Here is a 22,177-nt window from a genome sequence, read left to right as displayed (position 1 = left end):
AGCGGCAGGCATTCATGCAGCGCACTGCACGGCACAGTACAGCATCGCATACAGTAGCACAGCACAGCACAGCACAGCACACACATCGACACAGAAACCCGACCGAGACTGACATGGTCATTCTGATGATACCCATGCATCGGTTATTTGTTCTCTTTTCACTTTCCTTACCCGGCATTGGGTTGCATGTGGCGAGGCGGCACAGTACTCGCCCCGGGCAAGCATTTAGGCGTTGGGTCGTTCTGCCCTTTTGCTTTTCCATTCTGGCCGTGTCCCCTCCCCCGCCAGGCTTCCAACGCGCGCACAATGGCTGAGGCGTGGGGTGAGAGCGGGGGGAGGGGATTGTGGGATGGTCTAGGTCGTCTTGACACTGCAGCAGCAGCAGCGCAAGCGGCCTTTCACATGTCACGACGCATGGCGACGAGGCGGGAAGGACATGGGCTGAGCGGGAAAACGAGCGGCAATTTTGTGTTTCTTTGGTTCTTCCTTGTCTACTGTATTAGAGGGCGGCTCAAAAAAGTCTTGGGGGGTGTTGGCATCGGGACTCGGGAGGGGAAGGGGGGGGAGGCAGACTCAAAACAGCTCGGGCAGGGTTGGCAAAAAAGGACATGCATTGGTAATAGGTTTCAACTTGCAACAACAGCAGCAACAACAACAGGCGGGTGGCGGAGTGGGAACTTCGTGGTAATGTCTTTTTTTATCCCCATTGTTCGCTTGTCGTGGCATGATGGCCCTGCCTCGAGATTGAGCGGGCTGCTCTGTACAGGGCGAAATGCGCATCACAATGGCCTGATTCGGGACACCTTGATGGGCGACGCCACGAGGATGCGTAGCAGCTGCATGTTCACCCGCGTCGCCGTCTGTGAATGCGAGGGCACCCCCATGGGAGCAATAAGGCAATGCAGCGACGGCCATGGTCACGGCGGCGACGGCGACGGCGACGGCGACAACGACAACGACAATGAGGAGGGAGGTGGGAGGGGTGTGTGAGCGAGCTGCGGCGACTGTGGCGACGGGACCACCCTCGGGGCGACGCACCCGTTGGTGCAGAGTGAAGGAAAGACGAGCCTGGGGCGGCGGACTGGACTGCATTCGCATGGTGGCATTCGTCTCGTCTGATATTGAAATGGGGTGGGGTGCAAACGCCGGCCATGGAGCATTTCTGCGGTTCGCACGCTGCGAGCCATGACAAAGAGGATGGCGGATGGATGGCTGTTGGCCGGACCCCCTGTACATGGGCAATGGGCAATGGCGAGGGGACAAGATAACAAGGCGAATGGCGTGCCGGCGGAATCATTCGCGCACATGCCTGAGCTACTACTGTATCAGTCAGTAGTAGCCTTGGTGCTGCGCAGCACCAGACGCAGCCAGAGGAAGAAACAGACAAGCGACCAAACAATGTGCGTCCGCGAATTGCCTTGATGACACGCTTGCCTGCTCGCTTGCTGGCCCAGGCCATGCAGCTAAGAGCGATGAGGCGCCACGCCACGGCCCCTCAGAAGTGACACGTCTGGTCAGGCCGGGGCCATCCTGGGCCTCTGGGAGGGGGCCCTGGCCAGGGATGCGCTGCAGCAGCAGATCTCGATGCCGTGAGAGCGTCGCACAACAGTGCCCGACATGCTTGTTCCGTTGCCTGCGCTTTGTCTGGCCGTCTGTCTGTCTGTCTGTCTGCCTGTCTCTGCCACATCTGGTAAGCATGAGTTTCCACGAAAGTGCCACTCGATATCGCAGGCGTACCTGTACATTACGCCCCTCTCGCATGGACGTCATCGCGTCTTGTTCCGCCGCAAATGCGCCTCGTTAGTAACTACTTGCTCATGGACGATGCCACGGTAGCATTATATTACCAGCGTGATACTCTTTCCTGAGTTTGGGCAAAACAAGCTGGCGGCGCACAGATCAGCGGTTCGTGAAAAATGCCTTGTCTCGCCATCAGGCGCAAACGAGTAAGTGTAGAGTCTCTGGCCACGGCCCCGTGTGTTGAACTCGACGTGAGCAGCGCGTTTCCTCGCCCCGGCCGTCGTCTGACCCCCTTCTCCCATGATTCCAAGGCCCATGCCGACAAAGGGCCAAAAGTCTCCGAAGACAAAGTGTTGGCGCGGCTTGTCCATGGGTCAAAGACGGCCCGAGTATCTTGATGGCGTCAACCATGTGCAGGGCACATGCGAAGAATTGCAGAGCCACTCACTGGGTGCAACAATATTTCTTGCCCCAAGCGCCATTCGGCACTTTGCCAAGTGCGGTGCATGGGATCGCACTCCCACAACTGTCGTCTCAGGGTGCCCTTTCTCTCGGCTCCAAACTGCCTGAGCTCGGGACAGCAGGGGGTCTGCCCGGCTGGTGCGGCACCTCACCAGCTTGTCCGTCCAAGGGTGGATGGACTTCCATATGCAAGCGGACGCGCGGTGGTGGTCACCACAAGGTGGTGCCGTGTTGTGGGCGCATTGCACATCTGGTCCGATGCGCGGGGCTAATGTAAGTATGTCGAGATAGGTGCATCGACGTTGCCAGTCGGTCTTGTTGTTGAGATTGCCTCGACAAGGACAGAGTTTCGAGACCAGCTGTTGCCGTTGTGTTAGCCTCTCTCTTCCCGGGTGGCGTATGCAGCTGGCGCTTCTGCGGTCGTGGTTTGCGCAAGCCCCAGTTCATCGAGGCGTTTCGCGAGAAAAAGACCACGTTTGTCGCTCTTCACGGGTTCCCGTCTTCCTGGGCTTGGTTTCGTAAGAGCCGAGACAGGCATCCGTGCGCACAAACGTCTGTGCCGTGGCCCATCCTTTCTGCACAGACGGCGAGCACGCGATGTACGATGCATGTGGGGAAGGACAGCAAGCCGCGACATTCCAAGGAAAGCTCTATGGATAAGGGTCCGCAAGCTGGCCTCAACCACCGCCCATTCGCCGGCGCGGCGTGTACCCTCGTTCTGCCGCCAATGAACAACAATCGGGCCTCTGGTATCAGTATCGGGCATGCAAACGGTGCAGTTCTTCTCGTTGAACGAGCCATTGCCCAGGCTAACCCCTTCCTCTTGGACATGCAGCAACAGCGCACCAGGAGAGACGCAGGTCCACGTCCAGGATCGCAGTCAAGGTCCCTGCCTCCCCGTCTGTCGCTGTTCACCATGGGATCATGGCCCACGAACAGGAGGTGGGGACCAACAGGGATGGAAGAAGAGATGTGTCGCTTCGAGATCATGCACACGCCCCTCCCTCTCGTACATCTTTTGTGACCCATGCCGTCTTGATGGATGAGTGAGGACAGCCCCATGAGTCCGTTTCCCCCTCACCTTGAGGTCGAGACGAATGGCTGTTGTTGGCGGATGTTCCGTGGTAAAGGCTTCCAGTCAGACCGTTAGCTGGCCCTTTTGATTTCAGTTGACGACGTCGATCGGGGTTTCATTTCCGGACAGCGTTCATTCAGGTAAGCCGTTGCGCCAAAAAGGGCTCAGTGAACATCAGCGCGGCACTCTAGGAGCCAGGGTGCTGACTTGCAAACTGGCGGAAGGGCTCCACCACCTGGCGGGTTGCTGCTCCTCACGTCTGCGCAGCGCATCTCGTCGCCGAAACTTTGACTGTCATCCGGCTTGCCCCAATCTGATGTCCGCGAAGAGAGAGCGCGCAGCCGCTGACGCCGTGCCAACCCCAGCGGCATACGCTGCGGCTAGCCACATGATGGGCCGGTCACTGGATTTGGAGCAACGCAGGTGAGCGCTCGCCTGCCTGTACTAGTAAGCCATGGTGTCGCCGTGCCCTTTGCCGAAGGCGTTATCAACATTGTTGGCCGCCGAGAGTCTGCCGTCGTGCGTTGGTGGCATCGTACAACGGCATGTCGCTCCATTCACTTCCCACAGAAAGAGAGAGCAAGCTTGCACAGTCCGGCATCGTGCCCCCCGCAGCGGTAATTTCGCTCTCCCTGTTCCTCCGTGCCGCATTAGGTCCGTTTGGCTAGACGGGAGGATCCTCCGCGATCGTGGGGCGGCCTAGGTATCCTCCAAGGGTCGCCGGCGGTTGAATTGGCCTCGCCGGAGGTGAGGGAATAGGCACCTACTAGCTGTGGGCCTTGAATGAATGACATAGTACGTAGAGCAATCGACAATTGCAGGCGCAATAGCAGGTGACGTCGATGTTGCCCATTTGTTGACGAAGTCTGCCGGCGGGCGCAGTCGCAATGCCGGAGACGGAGCGTCGAAGCTTCTGACAGCTGCAGGCTCTGCCAGCCGAGATGGCCTTGACGATGCCGACTCTTGTTTTTTTTTCCATCTGCAAGGGTGACGGCTCGCTTCAGACGTCATCTGCACCCCCATGGTCTCGTTATAACGCCGAAACCCCGCAACCTGATTGTGCTCAGTTGCGGCATTCGCTGCATCCTGGTGAGCGGCCGGACAGGTGGTCTCGAGGCAGGTATCTCGAATGTACCTCGTGGCTGCACGCCCACCACCCTCCCTGGCCTTGGAGGCGTCTTGCTTTTTTCTCCGGCCGGGGGTATGAGGGGCTGTGAATGTGGCACGGCGTTGGAGCCACGCGGGCGCGTCGGGACGAAGCGCAAAAGCAAGCGCCCTTGTCGAGTAAATCCGATCAGTCGACGTCGCGTCCTCCATGATGCAACCAACCGCATTCAGGTTCACGAGGCGAGCTTTCGTCGATTGTCCCATATCACGAATGGCCCTTTGTCTGCCGCTGCCGGCGGGGGAGAATGCCGGGAGACGTGGGGGGAAATTGCTCACGCTTGCTGGGAGAGGGCGTACCTCGCTGACAGCTTCTTCACCTTTGCGCTCCATGTCGTAGCTGCATCCAGCTGGCTGCACCCGCCGTTGCGTGCAGCTCTGGGCACACCAGTGCAGCCAAGGCACCTCCGATTCCCTCGTTTGGCGAGTGGGCGGGCGGGGACAGGTGGAGGGTGAGCGCCGGCGGACGGCGGGTGAGGTTGGACAAGCTTGGAAGTGGGCGGCGCGCCATTGATGGGGGATGGATGGGGGGGCAGAGTTGGAGAAGGGGTGGCGCTGAGTGAGGGAGGTGGTGAGTGAGGTCGGGGCTTGTCTGAGTCTCTGAGTCTGAGGCGTGATGGACGGGAGGTTCCAGGTTTCATGCAATGGAAGCGATGCCCGCCGCCGGGGGGCTGACGAGAAGCGCAGCAGCGCTGATGAGGCCGCCCGGCGGCGTTCTTTCCACCATGGAAAATTGGTTGCAGTTTCTCGCAGGTTCCAGGATCTGTTGCCTCAATCCACGTGTCCAATTGGAAAAGCCGCTCTGCCCGCCGAAGGCTCCTGCCTCGTGCCTCGTGCCTCCTCAGAGAAGCTCCTGCCCCCGGCGTACTGCACGATGAGAGGCGCGCTTGCCCAAAATTCCACGACCGCAGTCACCCAGGTACAGTGATACTAGGTACGGAGCACGGAGTGTTGGGTACTTTCCACGGGTGTGTTTGCCCGCCTCTTCGTCTGGCTGCCCCCACTGCTCTTCCGACTCCACCCTGCGTCCGCCAACATCAGTGTCGTCGACTCGTCGTCGTCGCCGTCGACTCATCGAAGCTGAAGGCCCACTTGGGCCGCTTGCCGCGCCGAGTTGCTGACCACTTCACCACCGCCCAGCTCCGCCGCAGGGGATTGGTCAAGGGTGTCTGCGAGTGCGGGGGAGGATCGCCGTCTTATTGGAGTCAACGCTGGGACGCGGCGACGCCTCCAGTACGAGCCACCAGTGCGGCTCTCCCGCCGCCGCCCGCAGCAGCGAGACAGTGCCAAAGTGGCGTGAGCTTGCCAAAACCTGAATTGCAGTCTGATAATTCGTATCCTGCAGACATATCGATGCGGACCGGAGCGCCCGTTTTAGAAGCGCAGCCGGCGACGCCTTGCTGCACCGAGGGGGGCATGGGGGCCATGGGGGCGTTCTAGGTGAGACATGCAGGCTGTCTGTCTCACAAGGACGAGGACTCCGGGGGCGTGCAGTCAGTCAGTCTGGATTGGGGCGAGCGACGTGACGAGTCAGCGGCTAACTAACAGGCTGCCCGCAGAACACGCCAGGAGCGCGTGTTGCCTTCATGTCTCCCCCGACGTTTTTGCAACTCTTCGCAGGAGAAATACGGACGACCACGCGGCTGCCTGCCTTGCGTCGTCAGCCATGCGTACATACCATAAAACGCACTGTAGTTTCCACGATGAACGTCGCCTCCTGCTGCCCTGGGATGCAGCGTAGATCCGCCACACGCACCGTCGCAAGCACCCTGCCCGCCTGCTCCACGAGTCTGTGCTTCTAGAAGGTCGCGGCCGAAGACCCTTTGACATGGTGAACGCACCGACATTCGCACTCATGTTGGAGCGCCCTGTCTGCTGACTGCGTGGAACGCGCGACAATGAAGATGGCACCTGAGCCTCTGTGGTGCCAGGGAAGAAGAAAAGGAAAAGACAACGACATCTTTGTGGACATTCGTTGGGACATCTTCAACAGTGCAATAGACGTTGTGAGGCTGGAAACTATCCAACGGACGATTATCCCGTTTCCCCTTATGGGCATGGCACCACGATGTGCCGTCACTCCACGCTCACAGAAGACAGTACATGACAAGCGATGGGAATCTGGCCACACTTCAGCTGAAGCCGATCTCGAAGGCACACCTGCATACAGACGAGCAGACATCTCTCCTCTCTCCCCCTCCCCCACTGGGCGTACACGCATGTCCGCACGCACGCACATGCAGATGCATGAGGCGCCACGATCCGCAAATTGTGGGGGAAAGGGTAGGATGTCTTGCAGATGGGCGCAGCAGAGGCGTCACATCCTCCTGCATGGCCCCCGTGTTGCCCCCGTTGTCGTCCGCACGGCAGGAGACGAAAGGGGACCAGACTGGCCAGGGCAGCCCTTCGTACAGGCAACGCGGACGCACGGGTTGTCCCTGTTTCCACTTTCCTCCTGCCTGCAAGGCGCGTATGGCCACCCTCGAGCGTTAGCCTGCGTAAGCCCATGCACACTCCCACGGCGCGAATTGACATGCGAGCAGTCGCAAAGAAATAAAGTACGAGTAACGAGGGCAGAACCATGTCGCTGAGCACCCTGTGTTGTGCCCGGCGTTGCGGCCCGGCCCAGCCTTGCAGTCACATGCAAGGAGAGCACGGTCGTCGGGCTCTGTGTCACATTGGACCGAGATATCTTCACCTGTCCAATTTACTTGCATCTTTGGCTCTTCGATCGCGGAACGTGTGTCGAGACCAAACAGCCGTTACGTAGCATGGAAAGGGGGGCGAGATCGTTCTGCTCCGTACAGCCGTTTACCTACAGCCAACAGGTGGCGTGAAAGGCCAATGGCCCCAGGCTGTTGGGCATGTACGAAGTATGCACGGCTTAGTTAACACTTTGCGCCCACATTCTGCCAACTGAGACGAGTGCAACTCCAATACTCGTGCTACGGACAACATCTGGTTGCCTCATCTCGGCCGATGACCCGTGACGGTTGCAGGATGACATCCAGATACGCGTCCATGGATACATCGATGGCTTACTCACAGCCATTTATAGTCATCCCCTCCGCGTTTGCCACCTATGATGTGCGCGTGTGGGAGTCGACCACTGAGGTTCTTGGCTCAGCAGTCGCTTCAGACTGGCTCTTTGGTGGTTTTGAAGAGACAACAAGACTGACTACGTCGCGACTCCGGGCCAAAAACTCCGGGCGGGCTTCTGTAATAATTCTAGCATTTTAGGGCGGGGGGGGACGTGGTTGGATATACGTGGTTTTTGGAAACTATTAAGACCGACGTGACGTCGTATCAGGCTGAACCTGGCCATCACACCTTTCCACCCAGATACACAATATTCCGCTTCACCTGCTCCGTCAAAAGCTCCTCCTCGCCAGTGTACATGAAAGCCACCGTCTCGGGCCACGCCCGCGGGTGTGGCAGGGGAAGCTCTATCACGTCCCCCTTTCGCACCTGCTCCGACATCATGATGGCCGCCAGGACGGGGAGATGAGAGCGGGCGTATTGAAGGTCTGTCATACATGTTAGTCAAAACCCCTCTTTTGCTAGTGACTGAACGAGAGACTCACGTATTGGTACAGGTCGCGAGCCGGAGCAGTGAGTACGCCGGTCCGCCGGCCCAGGTGCATTCCGCGGTGAGTCCTTGCTCCCGTCGCTCACGGGGCGTGGTGCCGTAGGCATAACCGGCGACTCACACGGCGACGAGGGGGCAGCTTCACCCTCCAGGACTGAGAGCAGCGAGGCGCGATCAAAGTTGGGTGAGCGTGGTGAAGGCAACGGCTCGGGAATCGTGGCACGGAGCGCGACCAGGTCGAAGTCCCTCTTAAGGCCGCGGGGGCTCCGATCCTTGGAATGAATCACCACGCGAACGGACAGCTGGCTGCTGTCCACCACGCCGTCGCCGTCAGTGGCACAGGACAGCCGACGAAGTTCCGCCGCCGAGACGAAAACATCGGCGTGCTCATAGTTGCCGAAATCCCGCGAGCCTCGGCGCCAGAGGCCCTCGCGGAAGCGCTGGAAGTAGAGGTTCCGGTCGGACGCCGTCAAGGGCTTGACGGTTTGTCTTCTACGGCAGGCCAGCGTGCCGGCTGTTGTAGGGCTGCTGACGAGGGGTGACGGGGGCGCGGGCACGTCAGAACTCTTGTCCTGTACATGAAGGTCTTCGAGTCGGGGGAGCATCAGTGATAGCTCTGCGTAGCGGCGGCTCGGAGATATAGGACTGATAGTGGCGCCTCGCATTGACTCGGCTACGGTGATGGGACTTGCGTCTGCCATAGCCGAATCGTCGCGATGGTCCCTGGATACCATTGCTGGACAGCCCAGAGGTGACACAGGCGACCGAAAGGCTTCATCCTGCAGCGCATTGCCCTTACAGGACGAGGCCGGCCTGAGCGGGAAAGCTCCGGTATGAATGGGCTTCACAAGCGGCCGAGTTTTCGATTGATTCCTGAGGATCATGGCGACTGGATGACTATGCGCAAAGCACGTAGGGTTAAAGAACAAGGCGTTCAGTTCGCTTTAACAACAACAACAACGAGAATTAGCCTTGTGAGGCGACGAAACCCTTATGCAGTCTTTAAGTCAGTCCACAAAGACATGGTGCGAGTGCCCTCGGTCCCGAGCGCCCACGTCGCGCCGGCGGCTCTTTGAGGTCGCAGCCTCACCACAGGCGTCATTGGCGACGACACGTTGGCAGCACAAACGAACGCCATGACAAATAAAGCAGCCTAGCCAATATTTCCCGCGTACTTGCACGCTTTGGCCGCCCTCTGACTCCAGGCTCATTCCGCGCGTCTACAAAGGATTAAAGGACGGCGGCTCGCTCGACTTTGGAGGGGGGCAAACTCGACGTCACCCAACACCCTTCGACGACAACAAAGGGACCTTTGCACCTCGGCAAGTGCAGGCTGAATCCACGGCTCGCTCCATCTTCAAAGGGATTTGGCAGCGATGAGCTGCACCCAGCTGCGGAGGAATTTCCCCTGCCTTGGCAACTTGGCGAGAAGACACGGTCAAAGTTGCGCAATTGAGCGTCGACGTCAAATGAGACCCTTTAAAAGGGACTGCTTGTGATTGGCCGAAGCTCCCGCCTCCCGATCTCCACAGGAACTTCCCCAGATCGCACGCCACACGGAGCTTCACAGCAACAACTTCCAAGTGTCCTCTTCCTCGCGCCGGAGACCGTCTTCCCTCCACGTCGAGCAAGTTGCGCATGCCTCTGCCTTGCCATGTCATGAGCGAAGCGTGTTTCTCTCCCGGACGCCAATAATGTCTAATGCGACGAGCTACAAGCAGCAAAAGGAGGACTTCGTGTCCAACCTTTCCGGCGGCTCCGTGTCCGAAGTCAACCATGTCACGGCCGTCGCAGCAGTCCGTGCCCCTTGAGTTCGCGAGTAGCGCGTCGCTCGAGTAGATGTGCTGACCAGCTCTCTGCAGGTAGCGGTGCTGCTGTGGTCTGTTCTGCAGTCGCGGCAGTCCTTCTTCAAGCCGTACTCTCCGATAGGCTTCGTCGTCGACTTCGGCCTCAATGTCGGCGCCTTCCTCCTGGCCACGACGCTCTACTCGAGCACGCCGATACTCCTCAACATTCTCCTCGTTGCCCCGATCGCACTGATATACATGCTGCCGCTGAACACGGGAGCGCGGAGGAAGAAGCCCAAGGTTCCGCCGGCGGCCGAGTCCAGGGGCGGCCCCAAGCAACTCTCGCCTCTCCCGATGAAGCCCTTCCTCACGACGTATCGTGGCTGCATGATGGTCGCGACTTGCGTGGCCATCTTGGCAGTGGACTTTCGCCTCTTCCCGCGGCGGTTCGCCAAGGTCGAGACGTGGGGCACGTCGCTCATGGACATGGGGGTCGGGTCGTTTGTCTTTGCGAGCGGCGTCGTCGCAGCGCGTCCCGTGCTGAGCGAGCGGCTATCTGGCCGTGCGACACCGCTTCACCGACGACTTCTATACTCTGCCCGCCACTCGGTGCCTCTGCTAGTCCTGGGAGTGATCAGGCTGCTGAGCGTGAAAGGGCTCGACTACGCAGAGCACGTTACGGAGTACGGCGTGCACTGGAACTTCTTTTTCACGCTCGGGTTCCTGCCACCCTTTGTGGCGGCTTGTCAGGCGGCGCTTAGGATCGTCCCCTCATACGCTGTCCTGTCTTTGTTGGTGGGCGGTATCTATCAGGCGCTCCTCGAGAGCACCGATCTCAAGGCGTATATCCTCACTGGCCCACGGACAGACCTGATATCTATGAACAGGGAAGGCATCTTCAGCTTCCTGGGGTACCTGGCCATCTTCCTCGCCGGGCAGGACTTGGGCATGTTCATCATCCCCCGGAACATCAACCCCAGGAGCAATGCAAGCGCGGGTATGCAGCGCAACACTCTCCTCATGACCATGGCTGTGTGGGCAGGCATCTGGACGACGCTGTACTGGCTGTCCACGAGCTACTCATACGGGTTTGGTCTCAGCGTGTCCCGCCGCCTAGCCAACCTGCCATACGTGCTATGGGTGGCTGCGTTCAACTCTGTGCAGATACTGGCGTTTTGCTGCATCGACACGGTCTTCTTCCCTGCAGTCTACAACGCAGCGGACACCAAGACGGAGAAGGAGGCCTATGAAACGGCAACGAGCCGCGTGCTCCGTGCCTTTAACCGCAACGGCCTCGCAGTTTTCCTGCTGGCCAACTTGCTGACTGGCTTGGTAAACATGACGTTTCGCACACTTGAGGCGACGCCCATCATGACGATGGCAATCTTGCTCGCATACACGGCGACGGTCACGGGCGTCGCCGTCGCGCTGGATGCGTACAACATCTCGATCAAGCTGTAGCTGAGAAAAGCCACCAATGTTTGAATACGCCCCACGAGACGCGTCACGATGCACGCGCCACGGCTTTGAGTCGGGCTCCTTCGACAAGCCCTGCTGTCATGCCCTGAAATAAGCATCGAGCCCGGAACGCCGGCGAGCAAAGCATTATAGCACTTAGAGTGATAACAGCCCCACGGGTTTAATACTTGGCAATATGTTTGCTCGCGTAATGCCCACTTGACGTTCGCATGAGCCTGGATGATGTCAGTCTCCATATGGGAAAACGAGACATGGGCCAGCTGAACACGATCGTCTTGAAGAAAGGCGAGGCCTCGGGACGCGATCTGACTCGTGTTGGCGTCGGGCCCTCCGTGGCCGCTGGACAGGGCCATCAACAAACGCAGCAGGTCCCTTGGACGCCAGCCAGTGCCATGCGCCCGCAGATCTGGGCAGGATCGTCAGCCTGCCCGGGTTCCCTCAAAAAGAAAAAGATGGGACGGGGCCCAAGGCGTGGGACGTCTCATTTCCGGACGTCAATGCCTCGGGGGTGGAATTGCCTGCGCCACCTTTTGAGGGCTCGGTGTGCGCGACTGGCTCACGATGGTGGCCGCCAGCCGACTGGGCGGGCTCCTCATCAGTGGAGAGTGGAGGAGGGTGGTTCGCGGATCACGGCGAGGGCATTGGCAATGCCAACGCGATTGCTCTACGACTACGGACCACCCATAGTATGTACGGGGCTCGGCGGTAGTGCGCCGTGTGCGTCCCGTGCGTTGGGCTGCTGTGCGAGATCATGCATGCGCGCGCTGTCGAGGTGGAAATTCGGTACGTGGCCCAGATCGGGTTTGGGGTCTCACATGCCTCGAGCATGTCTCGGGATGAGGACCGCGCTGCGCTGCGCTGCGACGGGCGGGCACCACCAGGGAAGCGGACGCGAGATTGCAGGCCAGCGTGAGCTTTCCTGTGCGACTGTAGAATTGAGCTGGGGCGCGAGTCCTTTGCCAAGTATCTGGGCCACGGAGCAGAAGGAGGGGGGATCTTCATGGAAATCGAGAGCCACCGCGGCGGATACAGACTGACAAGTGATATGTGATGCGGTTTAGCCGCCGGGGAAATATCTACGGGTACGTCTGTAGTATGTACTCTATCGGCGCCATTCAGAACTGCCAAACAAAGGTGTCTGACAACTGCCGAGTCTCTTTCCCCCCACCACTTGACTCGGCCCCAAGTCTCTCAATAATGAAGGTCGCGTCGGCAGCAACAATGGGCAGCGGTCGTGCAGTTGTCGCAGAATTGTGAGACCAGCATCATCGAAATCGGGAGGCGCTAGTTAGTGCGACCGCAGACAGACAGAGAGAGACAGATTTGGATCCAACGACTCTCAAAGAGGGAACCGGAACAGACACACGAAAGGAGCAACAGGGTTATTCACCCGTTGTTGGGTCTCGGGGGTCACAGGACGCAGGATGGCAGGACGGACAGGGATGGGGGATGGATGGATGGGATGCGCTCGGGGCAAGAGGGATGACGACACGGGGGCCTGACGGAGGGAGGGAGGGGAGGGAGCACGGATGCCACGGCTCGAGCTTTTTCTTGCGTCGATTGCACGGGGGCTCTTTGAATGCGGAAGCTGGGTGTCACTGGGCAATGCAGTCTGTATGCTTGCTTTGTGCCGCGTGTGGTGCATGTACTCGTATGTATGTCAGAAGACACACGCGCGTCGGAGTGATTCCATGTGGCCGGAGACGCGACCAGACAAGCCCGACGGGCGCCGCCATCGTGACTTGATTGACAGGGGAAGTGGCGGCCAGCCCCAAGGCCAGGGCAGCCGTTCGCCCTCGAAACAACCAGGGTGGTGCTGGTGGCCGCTTGATCGCGTCCGGCCTAACGCACTGGCGCATGCTGCCCTGCGTCAACGTGGCATTGGCGCATGGGGCGGGCGGGCGCTGAAGAAGGGAGCCGCAAATTTGCTGGCGTCGTTGTTGTTGTTGTTGTCGTTGTCGTCCGTCAGGGGGCTTGGTGTTGTTGTTGTTTCTTTCTGGCGTCGTCACGCGTGTTCTCAACCCGTTGTTGATTGTGCAGAGGTTCGCGCCTGGGTCGTGTGTTACTCGTACTTCATTACATCTTAGTACTATTCTCGCATCACAAGTTCCGAAGTGTAAGTACAAAGTGTTAGCAGAGCCTTGTATAGCCAGCCCAGGGGCCGGCCTCCCCCTGTCCCAGGTCATCCTTGCGCAGGGCAGATGACGGGATTGCCTTGGCTGCTCCATCGCATGCCGTTGCATCAAGCTGCCGGCCGGCCAGCACCGGGGGGAACCGTCGAATGCGTCATGGTACGTGGGACCAAGCCAGGCACAGTCGTGCACTGCGCACTGAGAAGAGCTGGTAGGTAGGTGGTGCATAGTACAGACTCGAAGCTGCATTAATTAATACACCTTGGCATGACAATGACTGGGCGAACGCTCCCTTGCGCCGACAAAGTCAACGACGCCTCGCTGACCCGCTCCAGATTGCTCGGTGCTGGCTTCAGCAAGTGGTCAGGAAGCGTCCGAGCTGAGACCAGCCGGCGCACCGGCCACACCCTGCTTGCCTGGCACCTGGCCGGCCGGGCCATCCAGTCCGTCAAAGAAAAGAGGGAAGCGGTCCCTTTGTCGCTCGACAGCGGCGACAACCTCGGAGCGCCCACCTCGGGCAGTGCATTGAATGAGGCTTCACACCGCTCTCGACTCGGTGGTGGTGCTGGTGCTGGTGGTGATGTTGCAAGGCATCAATATGGGCATCAACACCAGCGTATCAAGCCCCTGTGCAAGGCTGCCATATTTCTAGTTCTCTTCTTCTCTCCCCCGTTTGTGCGTCCGTCGCAGGCAGCGGCCCTGGCCGAAACGAAACGGCGCCCTTCTAGACCGTGTAATTTGGCGCGGGCGAGGGTTGGTGGTGGTGGTGGTGCACTGGTGCTGGTGCTGGTGGTAGGTTGCCGCTGCGAAATCTAATTTGGACCCAAAACGTCCAGTCTCATCATCAACGCTGCTCCGGGCGTACCGCAGTACCTGCCGCTGCGCGCCCGCCCTTGTACTGTGGATGCGCGCTGCCGCCCGCGCGGGCGCCGCTCAGCCCCTGGACCGGGGCGCGTCTCGACATGGGGTGGACGCGACGGGCAGGTACCACCTCCCCCCGCCGCGACCTTGGCCGCGCTTGCCTCCCTCCAGTGGTCGCCCCCATCTCACCCCCTCCACTGGCGTCCACTGGCGTCGCGGATCCACCAGGCACACACGGGCAGCAGCTTGGAGCTGAGCTGGGGGGAGGGGGGGGGACCGCCCCATTGACCTCATCTCTCTCTCTCGACTGCAACTCGAGTCGGGCTTGATGCGGGCGCGCGAATCCAATGTCGGCGCCGTGTCTGGATACTTGCTGGTCGGTAAACTCGCTCACTTGCCTGTACTATCGCGCCGTGAATGAGCCCGTTAGTGCCGGCCAGGAGAGCAGGGACCTTTCTGTAACACCGAGATACAGCGCCTTGGGTGCCTTCCAGTAGCAAAGCACCACCCTGGGCACCCAGAGCTGCGCTGCTGCTCCCCAATTGTCCCCCGTCCGGCCCTTCCCAGGTTGCCCTGCCTTGCCTCTCTGCCTCCCTCGCGCCCGCGCCGAACCGACCGTCTCCTTTCCCTCTTCACTCAGCCCCTCGTCTTCTTCCTTCTCTTCCCTCAACGCCTCGGCCGCGCCGTTGTGCAACCTCCGCAACCGTCTCGAAACCGCCGCCTGCTGGCCAGAGCCCCGTTCCTCCGCGCGTCTCTCCTGCTGCTCTCACGAGGTCGAGGTCGCGAGGCCGTAATTGCGCAGCGAGCGAACGCCCCGCCTGGACCCAGCAGCAGCCACCCAGCAGGCAGCCCCGGCCGCCCTCTCCTCATCCTCCTTCTCCATCCCACGGAGAGTTGGACGACGGTGCGCGCAGCAAAAACACCAAAAGTCAAACGGGCAGTACCTCGCCGCCGTCGCCGCCGCCCACGACGACGACGTCGCGTCGCGACCTTGCAAGCCGGGAGCGAAACCTGCCGTTGGGCCCGTCCCAAGCCGCCCGCGTCTTAGAGCCTCCACCTGCACCTCGAGCCTGCATAAGGCCGGCCTGTCTGCCCGCCTGCATCGAGCCATACCTTGCAGACGGACTGACTGGTGTCGGTCGCGCGCGCGCGTGCATCCAATCCAAGCCGCCATCCGCTCAGCTCCTCGGCCGCGACGCCTGCCGGACCACCACGTCGACTCATTGTCAGCACACGCAACCTTTCCTCGTCGACGGCCCGGGGACCATGCGATAGGGCGCAGGCCTGCTTGCAGAGTTGGTACGTACGTCTTGAAACTCCCAGTTGGCTCCGTTCCTGCACCTCGACTCTCTGTTCCTGATTGCCGTGCGCCCGGCTCGCCTCTGCGTGCGGTCATCCCGTGCACCCTTGCCCGCCACGGCAGTTTTCTTTTTCGGCCCCTTGTTTCTGTCGCGTCGCCGCCTCGCTGAACCCCGGCAGCCCTGGCATCTGGGCGTTGCTGTGGTGGTGGTCTGCTCTGCTCTGTTCGGGGCTGCTCTGCCTGTGCCGGTGCGCGTGCGCTCCTCCAGCTGGGCGCTGGCCTGTTTGGGCGAGGCCGCACCCCCCCAACATCGCTGCGACCCTTTTGTCACCGCTTGCCCGGTCAGAGCTGCTTCCGCTGACTGCTGCGCCCGTCTCTCAGCCGTCAACAAACCTCGCGTCCCCCAATTCCTCCCGTCGGCGTGCACTCGACGAGCCATCGTGATTGCATCTGCCAACACGGCCGCCAACGGCCTGCACCCGCCCTCGTCGCAGGCCCGATTGCGTCGACGCGAGGAAGATGTCGGCTGCGCTACAAACAGCTGCCCGCCAACCAACCGCATTGGCGTCACCCCCCTTGCCCTCTCCCTCCGGCCGCCAGTACACGTCGCCGCACTCTTCCCCAAACCGAGAGGCTTATCATGCCAATCAGACAGCAACCGCATCGCCATCATCTTCGAGACGCCCTCCGTCCCGCAAGACGAGCGGACACGCCCCCTCTGCCTCGGCCGACTTGACTGCCGCCTCGCGCCCGCCTCGAACCGCTCCCACCGCCGCATCCGCGCCTCATCAGCGCCCCTCGACCGCTGACCGCATGTCGAACATGCCTCCTGTTGCCCCTCCTCGAACCTCGTCTTCGGCCCATCAGCCCGCGAGCTCTAGGAGGGATTACGCTGCCGGCGACGCAGCCGCTGCGGCCGCCGCCCAGAGACACGCCCACCAGGAGTCCTCGCGAAGCGGCTCCCGGGGCGATGCCAATGGCCAGGCCGACGGCCAACGGAGCAAGCGAACTGCCAACTCCCACGTACCGCATGATGCCGGTGCGCGACCACCCAGCAGTCGGGAAGACCGCCCTGCCGACCTTTCGATTCCCATACGAACCCATCAGCCTTCCTCATCGAGACAGCCCCGAGAAGCGAGCGAGAATTTGATGCGGGCAATCTCCAACGCCGAGGAGCCCAGCGGTCGCGAGGCCCGAGCGACCTACCATGGCTCAACTTCGCACGACGTTGAGGCGGCGCCCGCCCCGACAGTGAACATGTCTGCCGCACCCCCTGCCCCAGAAGAACAGCGACGAGGCGGTCGCAGCAGACACGATCACAGCCGAAGCCACAAAGGAACGTCAAAGTTTGGAGACTTCATCCTAGGCAACACCATAGGCGAGGGCGAGTTCGGCAAGGTCAAACTTGGCTGGAAGCAGGACAGCAGCGTTCAGGTACGTCCTGTGACCTCTTTTGAGATGCACGCGAGCAAGGCTGACAGAGAGCAACAGGTAGCCATCAAACTCATCAAGCGTGACACTGTCGGCAGCAATCCGTCCCGCCTCAGCAAGATTAGACGCGAAGTGACCATTTTGCGCGGCGTACAGCACCCCAACATCGTTCGGTTAATAGATATGATAGAGACCGACAGATACATTGGCATCATCCTCGAATACGCGTCGGGCGGCGAGCTGTTCGACTACATCTTGAACCATCGATACCTGAAAGACAACTCAGCGCGGCGCCTGTTCTCACAACTCGTTTCTGGTGTCGGCTACCTGCACAAGAAGGGCATCGTGCATCGCGACTTGAAGCTGGAGAATCTCTTGTTGGATCGGCATAGGAACATTATCATCACAGACTTCGGCTTCGCAAACACCTTTGACCCGAATGAGGAGCTCACCGACGAGGAGGAGCTCAATCTCACGGATCGCGAGTTTGTCAAGAGGCTGGGTCTGGACAAAGTCAAGGCCAATGGCATGCGCAAGGGCGACCTGATGCAGACGAGCTGCGGCAGCCCCTGCTACGCCGCGCCCGAGCTTGTCGTGAGCGATTCTCTCTACACTGGAAGGAAGGTTGATGTCTGGAGTTGCGGTGTTATCCTTGTGAGTTTGAAATCTGCTTTGTCTGCTGTTCACTGGCTAACGTGTTGTTAGTACGCGATGTTGGCGGGATACCTTCCGTTCGATGACGACCCTGCGAATCCTGAAGGCGACAACATCAATCTGCTCTACAAGTACATCGTTTCCACCCCACTGACGTTCCCCGAGTACGTCACCCCTCATGCGCGCGACCTTTTGCGGCGGATCCTCGTCCCGAACCCGCGCAAGCGGGCCGATCTGTTCGAGGTTGCACGGCATAGCTGGTTGAGCGAGTACGCCCACGTTGTCGAATTCATCACGAGCTCCACAACTTTGCCTTCTGAGGTGCAGAACGCGTCTTCTCCCCAAGAGTTTGTCGAGCAGCCCTCCATTGCGAGGAGCGCGTCTGTGCGAGAGACTCCGAAACACAAGCCGGCGCCGCCTGCCCCTGTTGGAGGTCTCGCCAAGGCGCACGCGAAAATCGACCAGGAAGTCGAGCCTGCGTATCGCACACCCAAGGACGCCAAGCGCCGGACCGTGCAGGTCGAGTACGTGGCGCCAACAACACAAACGCAACGCGGAGCCGATCCGAGCGGCGCGCCCGCCCCGGCGGACTACGAGGACGGGCAGAAGACGTCGCCAAGGGACAAGCCCTTGCCTCAGGATCCTCCTGTATCTGCTGATGGCTACGCGAGGGCTTCACACCAGTCGAGGAGGCCGCCGAGCTCCCACACCACGGGACTTCCGCGTCATACGCGAGACACGCGGGCCATTTCCGACAATGCGTTCGCAGGAGCAAGACCGCAGACCGGAGGCTCGATGCAGTCTGGTGCGTCCATGGGCTTCCAATCACGCGGCAATTACGGACAGCCGGTACCGCCGACGATTGCAGACACAAACGTTCAGGGGCGTATCCAGCAGCCAACCAACGCAGAGAACGACGATGGAAGCATGGGTCAGCCCAGTGTGAGGGTTCCCCCCAAGTTCGCCAAGATGACAGGCTTCCACGAGAACCGCGGCAACGAGGTCCGCGGCCACAAGCGGTCGAGCACCATTGGCGACATTGGCTCGAGACTTCTGGGTCGCAGCGGATCCGTGTTCGGCGGCAAGAATAAGAAGCGCCCGGAGCCGCAAGCCGAGAAAGCCAAGAGGTATCCCCCCGTCAGCATGTCCAACGCGATGCCTCCGGCCGAAGAGCCCGTCTCCAGACCGTCTGTGGAATCTCGTACGTCGCGTCGCTCGTTTTCTCTGGGCCTCGGAAAGAAGCGCAGTGGCAGCATGACAGGTTCGCAGGGGTCTGGTGAGAAGAAGGATCGTCGACGCTTCTCGCTGCTGCCGGCATCCTTCTCGCTCAAGTCGATCGGTCTCGGCAAAGACTACTCCGAGACTCCGCCCACCGACATGGGCTCTCAGCAAGACCTGCCGATTCAGGCACCTCGCGTGGATCTTCCGAGAAGTGTGACGGCTCCCGAGGATGCGAGAGGGAGCTCGCCCTTCTTCGACAACATGTATGACAACAACGCGCCTCCCCAAGAGAGAGCAAACGCGAGTCCTGTATACCACCAGCGGTACCGGTCTGACGGAAGGAGACCCAACGCCGTTCCGCAGTATATGCAGACCGGCTCTCATTTCAATAGCGCTTCGGAGTCGTCTGTGGAGATGCGAAGGCCGCCAACGGAACCTCAGCCGGGCTCCTACCGACACGGCTTCGCAGATTCCGAAGGCGATGATGGGCGGCGACTCGGGACCAGCCGCGGCAACCGAGGGGTTCTGCAGAAGAACCACAAGCGATTTACCGACGCGTACGACCAGAGCGACTATCGCGGCCATGAAGGCAGCAGCGGTGCCGCCAAGCGGGTAATGGACTTTTTTAGGAGACGAGGCAAGGCCAGAGGCGGGGACGATCGGTAACCGCAGCTTAGGCGTTGTGCTCCCATCTCAAAGAAAGCTTTGATGCGAGACACATCAGACTGGCATCCCCACCGTCCGCGAAAAGCTGCTGGGCGGTGCGGTTGAGTTACTCAACGGGTTGAGGACTCTGTGCCGCCACCCGTCGACGGTGCAGCACCCGGCAACTAACGGCCGCCTCTCAACTCTTGGGCCACGAACGCACTCAGGCCGTGGCCCCATCAGCACGCTTAATCTTCTCTTCTCATCACGGCCGATGCTGTTGAATCTCCCCTCGAGCGCCGAGAACGCAGCGTGTTGGGAGGACTAATGCGTTCATAATTTCCTTTCGTGTCTTTCCTTTGTTCATGCTTTTTGTTTGGCGCAAACGCCAGTTTGATCTGAAGCTCGCTTCATAGCAAAGCCACCCTTGTGGGAGGGCCAGAAAGGGGGCCTGGAGGCGCGTTGCCGAAAATTGGCGCGCCTCGCAGCAAAGCCCAGAGTCCGGGGAGGTTGTATCTTGTGGTATACATTTGTGTGAATACTCTGTGAGCATAAGCATTGTGGCGGCGGCTGGGTGCGACTTTGAGCGATGGTGCTGGAGGGCGGGACTCGGCATGGCATGTCCATGCAGATTGCGAGTCTGACTGAGGTGATCAGCGAGGGCTGGGGGGATGAAATTGATCAACTATGAGAAACGGTGAACCGAACGTGCTTCACGCTTGTGTGTTGTCGGTGAAAGTCGCAGTGACCGGCCGCCACCGCGACAGTCGCGTGCTTGAGACGCTGCGGCTCGTGCGACAGTTTCCATCCGGGTGAGGGCGCGAAGACGAGACAGCCGGTAAGACTCCGAGAGACAGTGTTTCGGCAGTGATAACCGACGACTTGCACGTTGGCGCATGAATACGTCATGGCCCTCGTGATGCCTGTTCCTGGTTGATGGCACGCGCCTTTCATCCACTACCCTAGAGACGCATGGTGGGCAAGCAAGCGGGCGAGCAGCGTCGCAGCGCATGACAAGTCGAAGGCGGGTTCCCTGGACAAAAGCCCGGCGTGATGCTGCGGCCCCGCGCTCACCATATCCACCTCGGAAAACGATGCGCTTCGGCCATTGCGAGGAAGTGGATTGCTGAGTGCATCATTGGTGATGACTGTCGTGGGCGCGATGCGAGTCACACACTGCACAGCCACATTTGCAGCTGCTGCGCGACCTTGCAGTTATTCACTGCGGTTCCCGCCCGGCTCGGGGAGGCCGCCGCCCCGCTAGCGTTGCGGCCGGGGGTTGGTGGACGATGCGTAACTCCATCAAGCTTGATCTCGGAGCCGGAGCGGCGGCACTCGACTCCGCGCCACCAAAGAGAGTACGTAGAGTAGGTTGGAGGTTGGGGTTTGAGGCCGATGATTGGCGCTAAAAGTCGGGGTCTTTGCTGGGCTTGACTGCTGTGCGACGCGTGTGCGACAGCATAGTCATGACGGTGCTGCTGGGTTGATGCGAGTCGGATGTCCGAGGGGGGCTCACAGGCTGGCTGTGGCCTGGAGGGGGAAGGAGCCGGATATCCGAGAGCATGTGGTGGTGTTCTTGGACGGGATGTAGTGGTGAGGTTGCGTGTAAGACGGGGAGAGGGCATGCGAGGTGTTTGTATGACCGGCGCAAGACAGACACCAGATGGCATCATGGGGTGCTCGCTCCGAGGTGCAGAGGTCGCGTGTAAGACGAGTACTCGGGCATGCGAGATGTTTTTCTAATAAACAGCGCAAGACTGACAGGCAGATGGGCATGATATACCTACCTTCCCAGAGACGCGCGTGAAGGAAGTGATTCTCAATAATTAAAAAAATCAGTCCACAAAGCACGATTCACGGCCGCGCGGCGCGGGAAAGATACAGGTCACATTTCTGGGCGCTGGAAGCCGGACGAAGGCAGTCGCAGCACTATCAGCACATTCCAAGGCGTGTTGTTCTAGATGATTATGGAAGAGGGGGGGTTCCGCCGGCGAGCACGGGCGGCGGTCGCTGCGCACGCGCTGCGGTGAGATGCGGTGCGAGATTGGGAGCCGTCGTGTGTTCGGGATGTCTCGCAGCACAAAGCGAGGAGGGGAGGGAAGGGAAGCAGCCGATCGGAGAGCGCGCGGCGGCACGGATCACGGCCGCTCGCAATCTCGGTACTTGGTTTGCACGTTACAAAGCCTGATGGGCGGAGGTCTTTTTTGGTCGGTTTTCTGATACAGTACGTACCTTGCTTTCCGACTTGGTATGTTGTTTGGTTCTGTCGTCTTCCCGGCGGGAAAGGAAGATACGAGAAGCGGCGCCGTGCCATTTCCAGGTTGAGGGTCGCGTCGCACAGCCGGCCGGCATTGTTCTCTCGTCCATGCGCGCGCACGCACGCACGCACGATGGGGGCGGCGGGTGGTTCTGCGTGGAGGGAACAACCCTGGGAGCCGGGAAGGGGGGAGTGGGATGCGACATGCGTCGGATGCCCAGCTTGCATCGCCGCATCGTCGTCGGGCAGTCTGCAGTGCGTGCCCGGATGCCGGGCTCGGGGCTGTTCCACTGACGATGATTGACGCGCGTTACTTCCAGGTACCTCCGGCGCCCGCCACTGGGCATGCATCCAGGCAGCCCGCTGGAGCAAGCGGCGCG

The 22,177-nt window shown here is 60.3% G+C and overlaps 3 protein-coding genes across 3 annotated transcripts; 2 read left to right on the top strand and 1 right to left on the bottom strand.

Moving 5' to 3' along the window:
- Window positions 1-7,765: 7,765 nt before the first annotated feature.
- PLICBS_004389 (uncharacterized protein) lies at window positions 7,766-8,695 on the bottom strand (the record flags this gene model as incomplete). The annotated part of the gene is made up of 2 exons (XM_018326879.2): window positions 7,766-7,968; window positions 8,026-8,695. 2 exons carry the CDS (start codon window positions 8,693-8,695, stop codon window positions 7,766-7,768), a joined length of 873 nt encoding a protein of 290 aa, XP_018174341.2.
- A 1,029-nt stretch (window positions 8,696-9,724) lies between these two features.
- On the top strand, window positions 9,725-11,278 carry PLICBS_004388 (glucosaminyl phosphatidylinositol (GlcN-PI) nositol acylation protein; the record flags this gene model as incomplete). The annotated part of the gene is made up of 2 exons (XM_018326880.1): window positions 9,725-9,826; window positions 9,893-11,278. 2 exons carry the CDS (start codon window positions 9,725-9,727, stop codon window positions 11,276-11,278), a joined length of 1,488 nt encoding a protein of 495 aa, XP_018174342.1.
- Window positions 11,279-16,411: 5,133 nt separating this feature from the next.
- PLICBS_004387 (uncharacterized protein) lies at window positions 16,412-19,561 on the top strand (the record flags this gene model as incomplete). The annotated part of the gene is made up of 3 exons (XM_018326883.2): window positions 16,412-17,023; window positions 17,081-17,674; window positions 17,726-19,561. The coding sequence occupies 3 exons, from the start codon at window positions 16,412-16,414 to the stop codon at window positions 19,559-19,561; spliced, it is 3,042 nt and encodes a 1,013-aa protein (XP_018174345.1).
- Window positions 19,562-22,177: the final 2,616 nt, after the last annotated feature.

The sequence above is a fragment of the Purpureocillium lilacinum genome, assembly GCF_023168085.1.
Source record: "Purpureocillium lilacinum CBS 284.36 DNA, scaffold_3, whole genome shotgun sequence".
NCBI classification, from domain to species: Eukaryota; Fungi; Ascomycota; class Sordariomycetes; order Hypocreales; family Ophiocordycipitaceae; genus Purpureocillium; species Purpureocillium lilacinum.
Note: the sequence above shows the minus strand (reverse complement) of the source record. Positions and strands in the feature narration are given on the sequence as shown.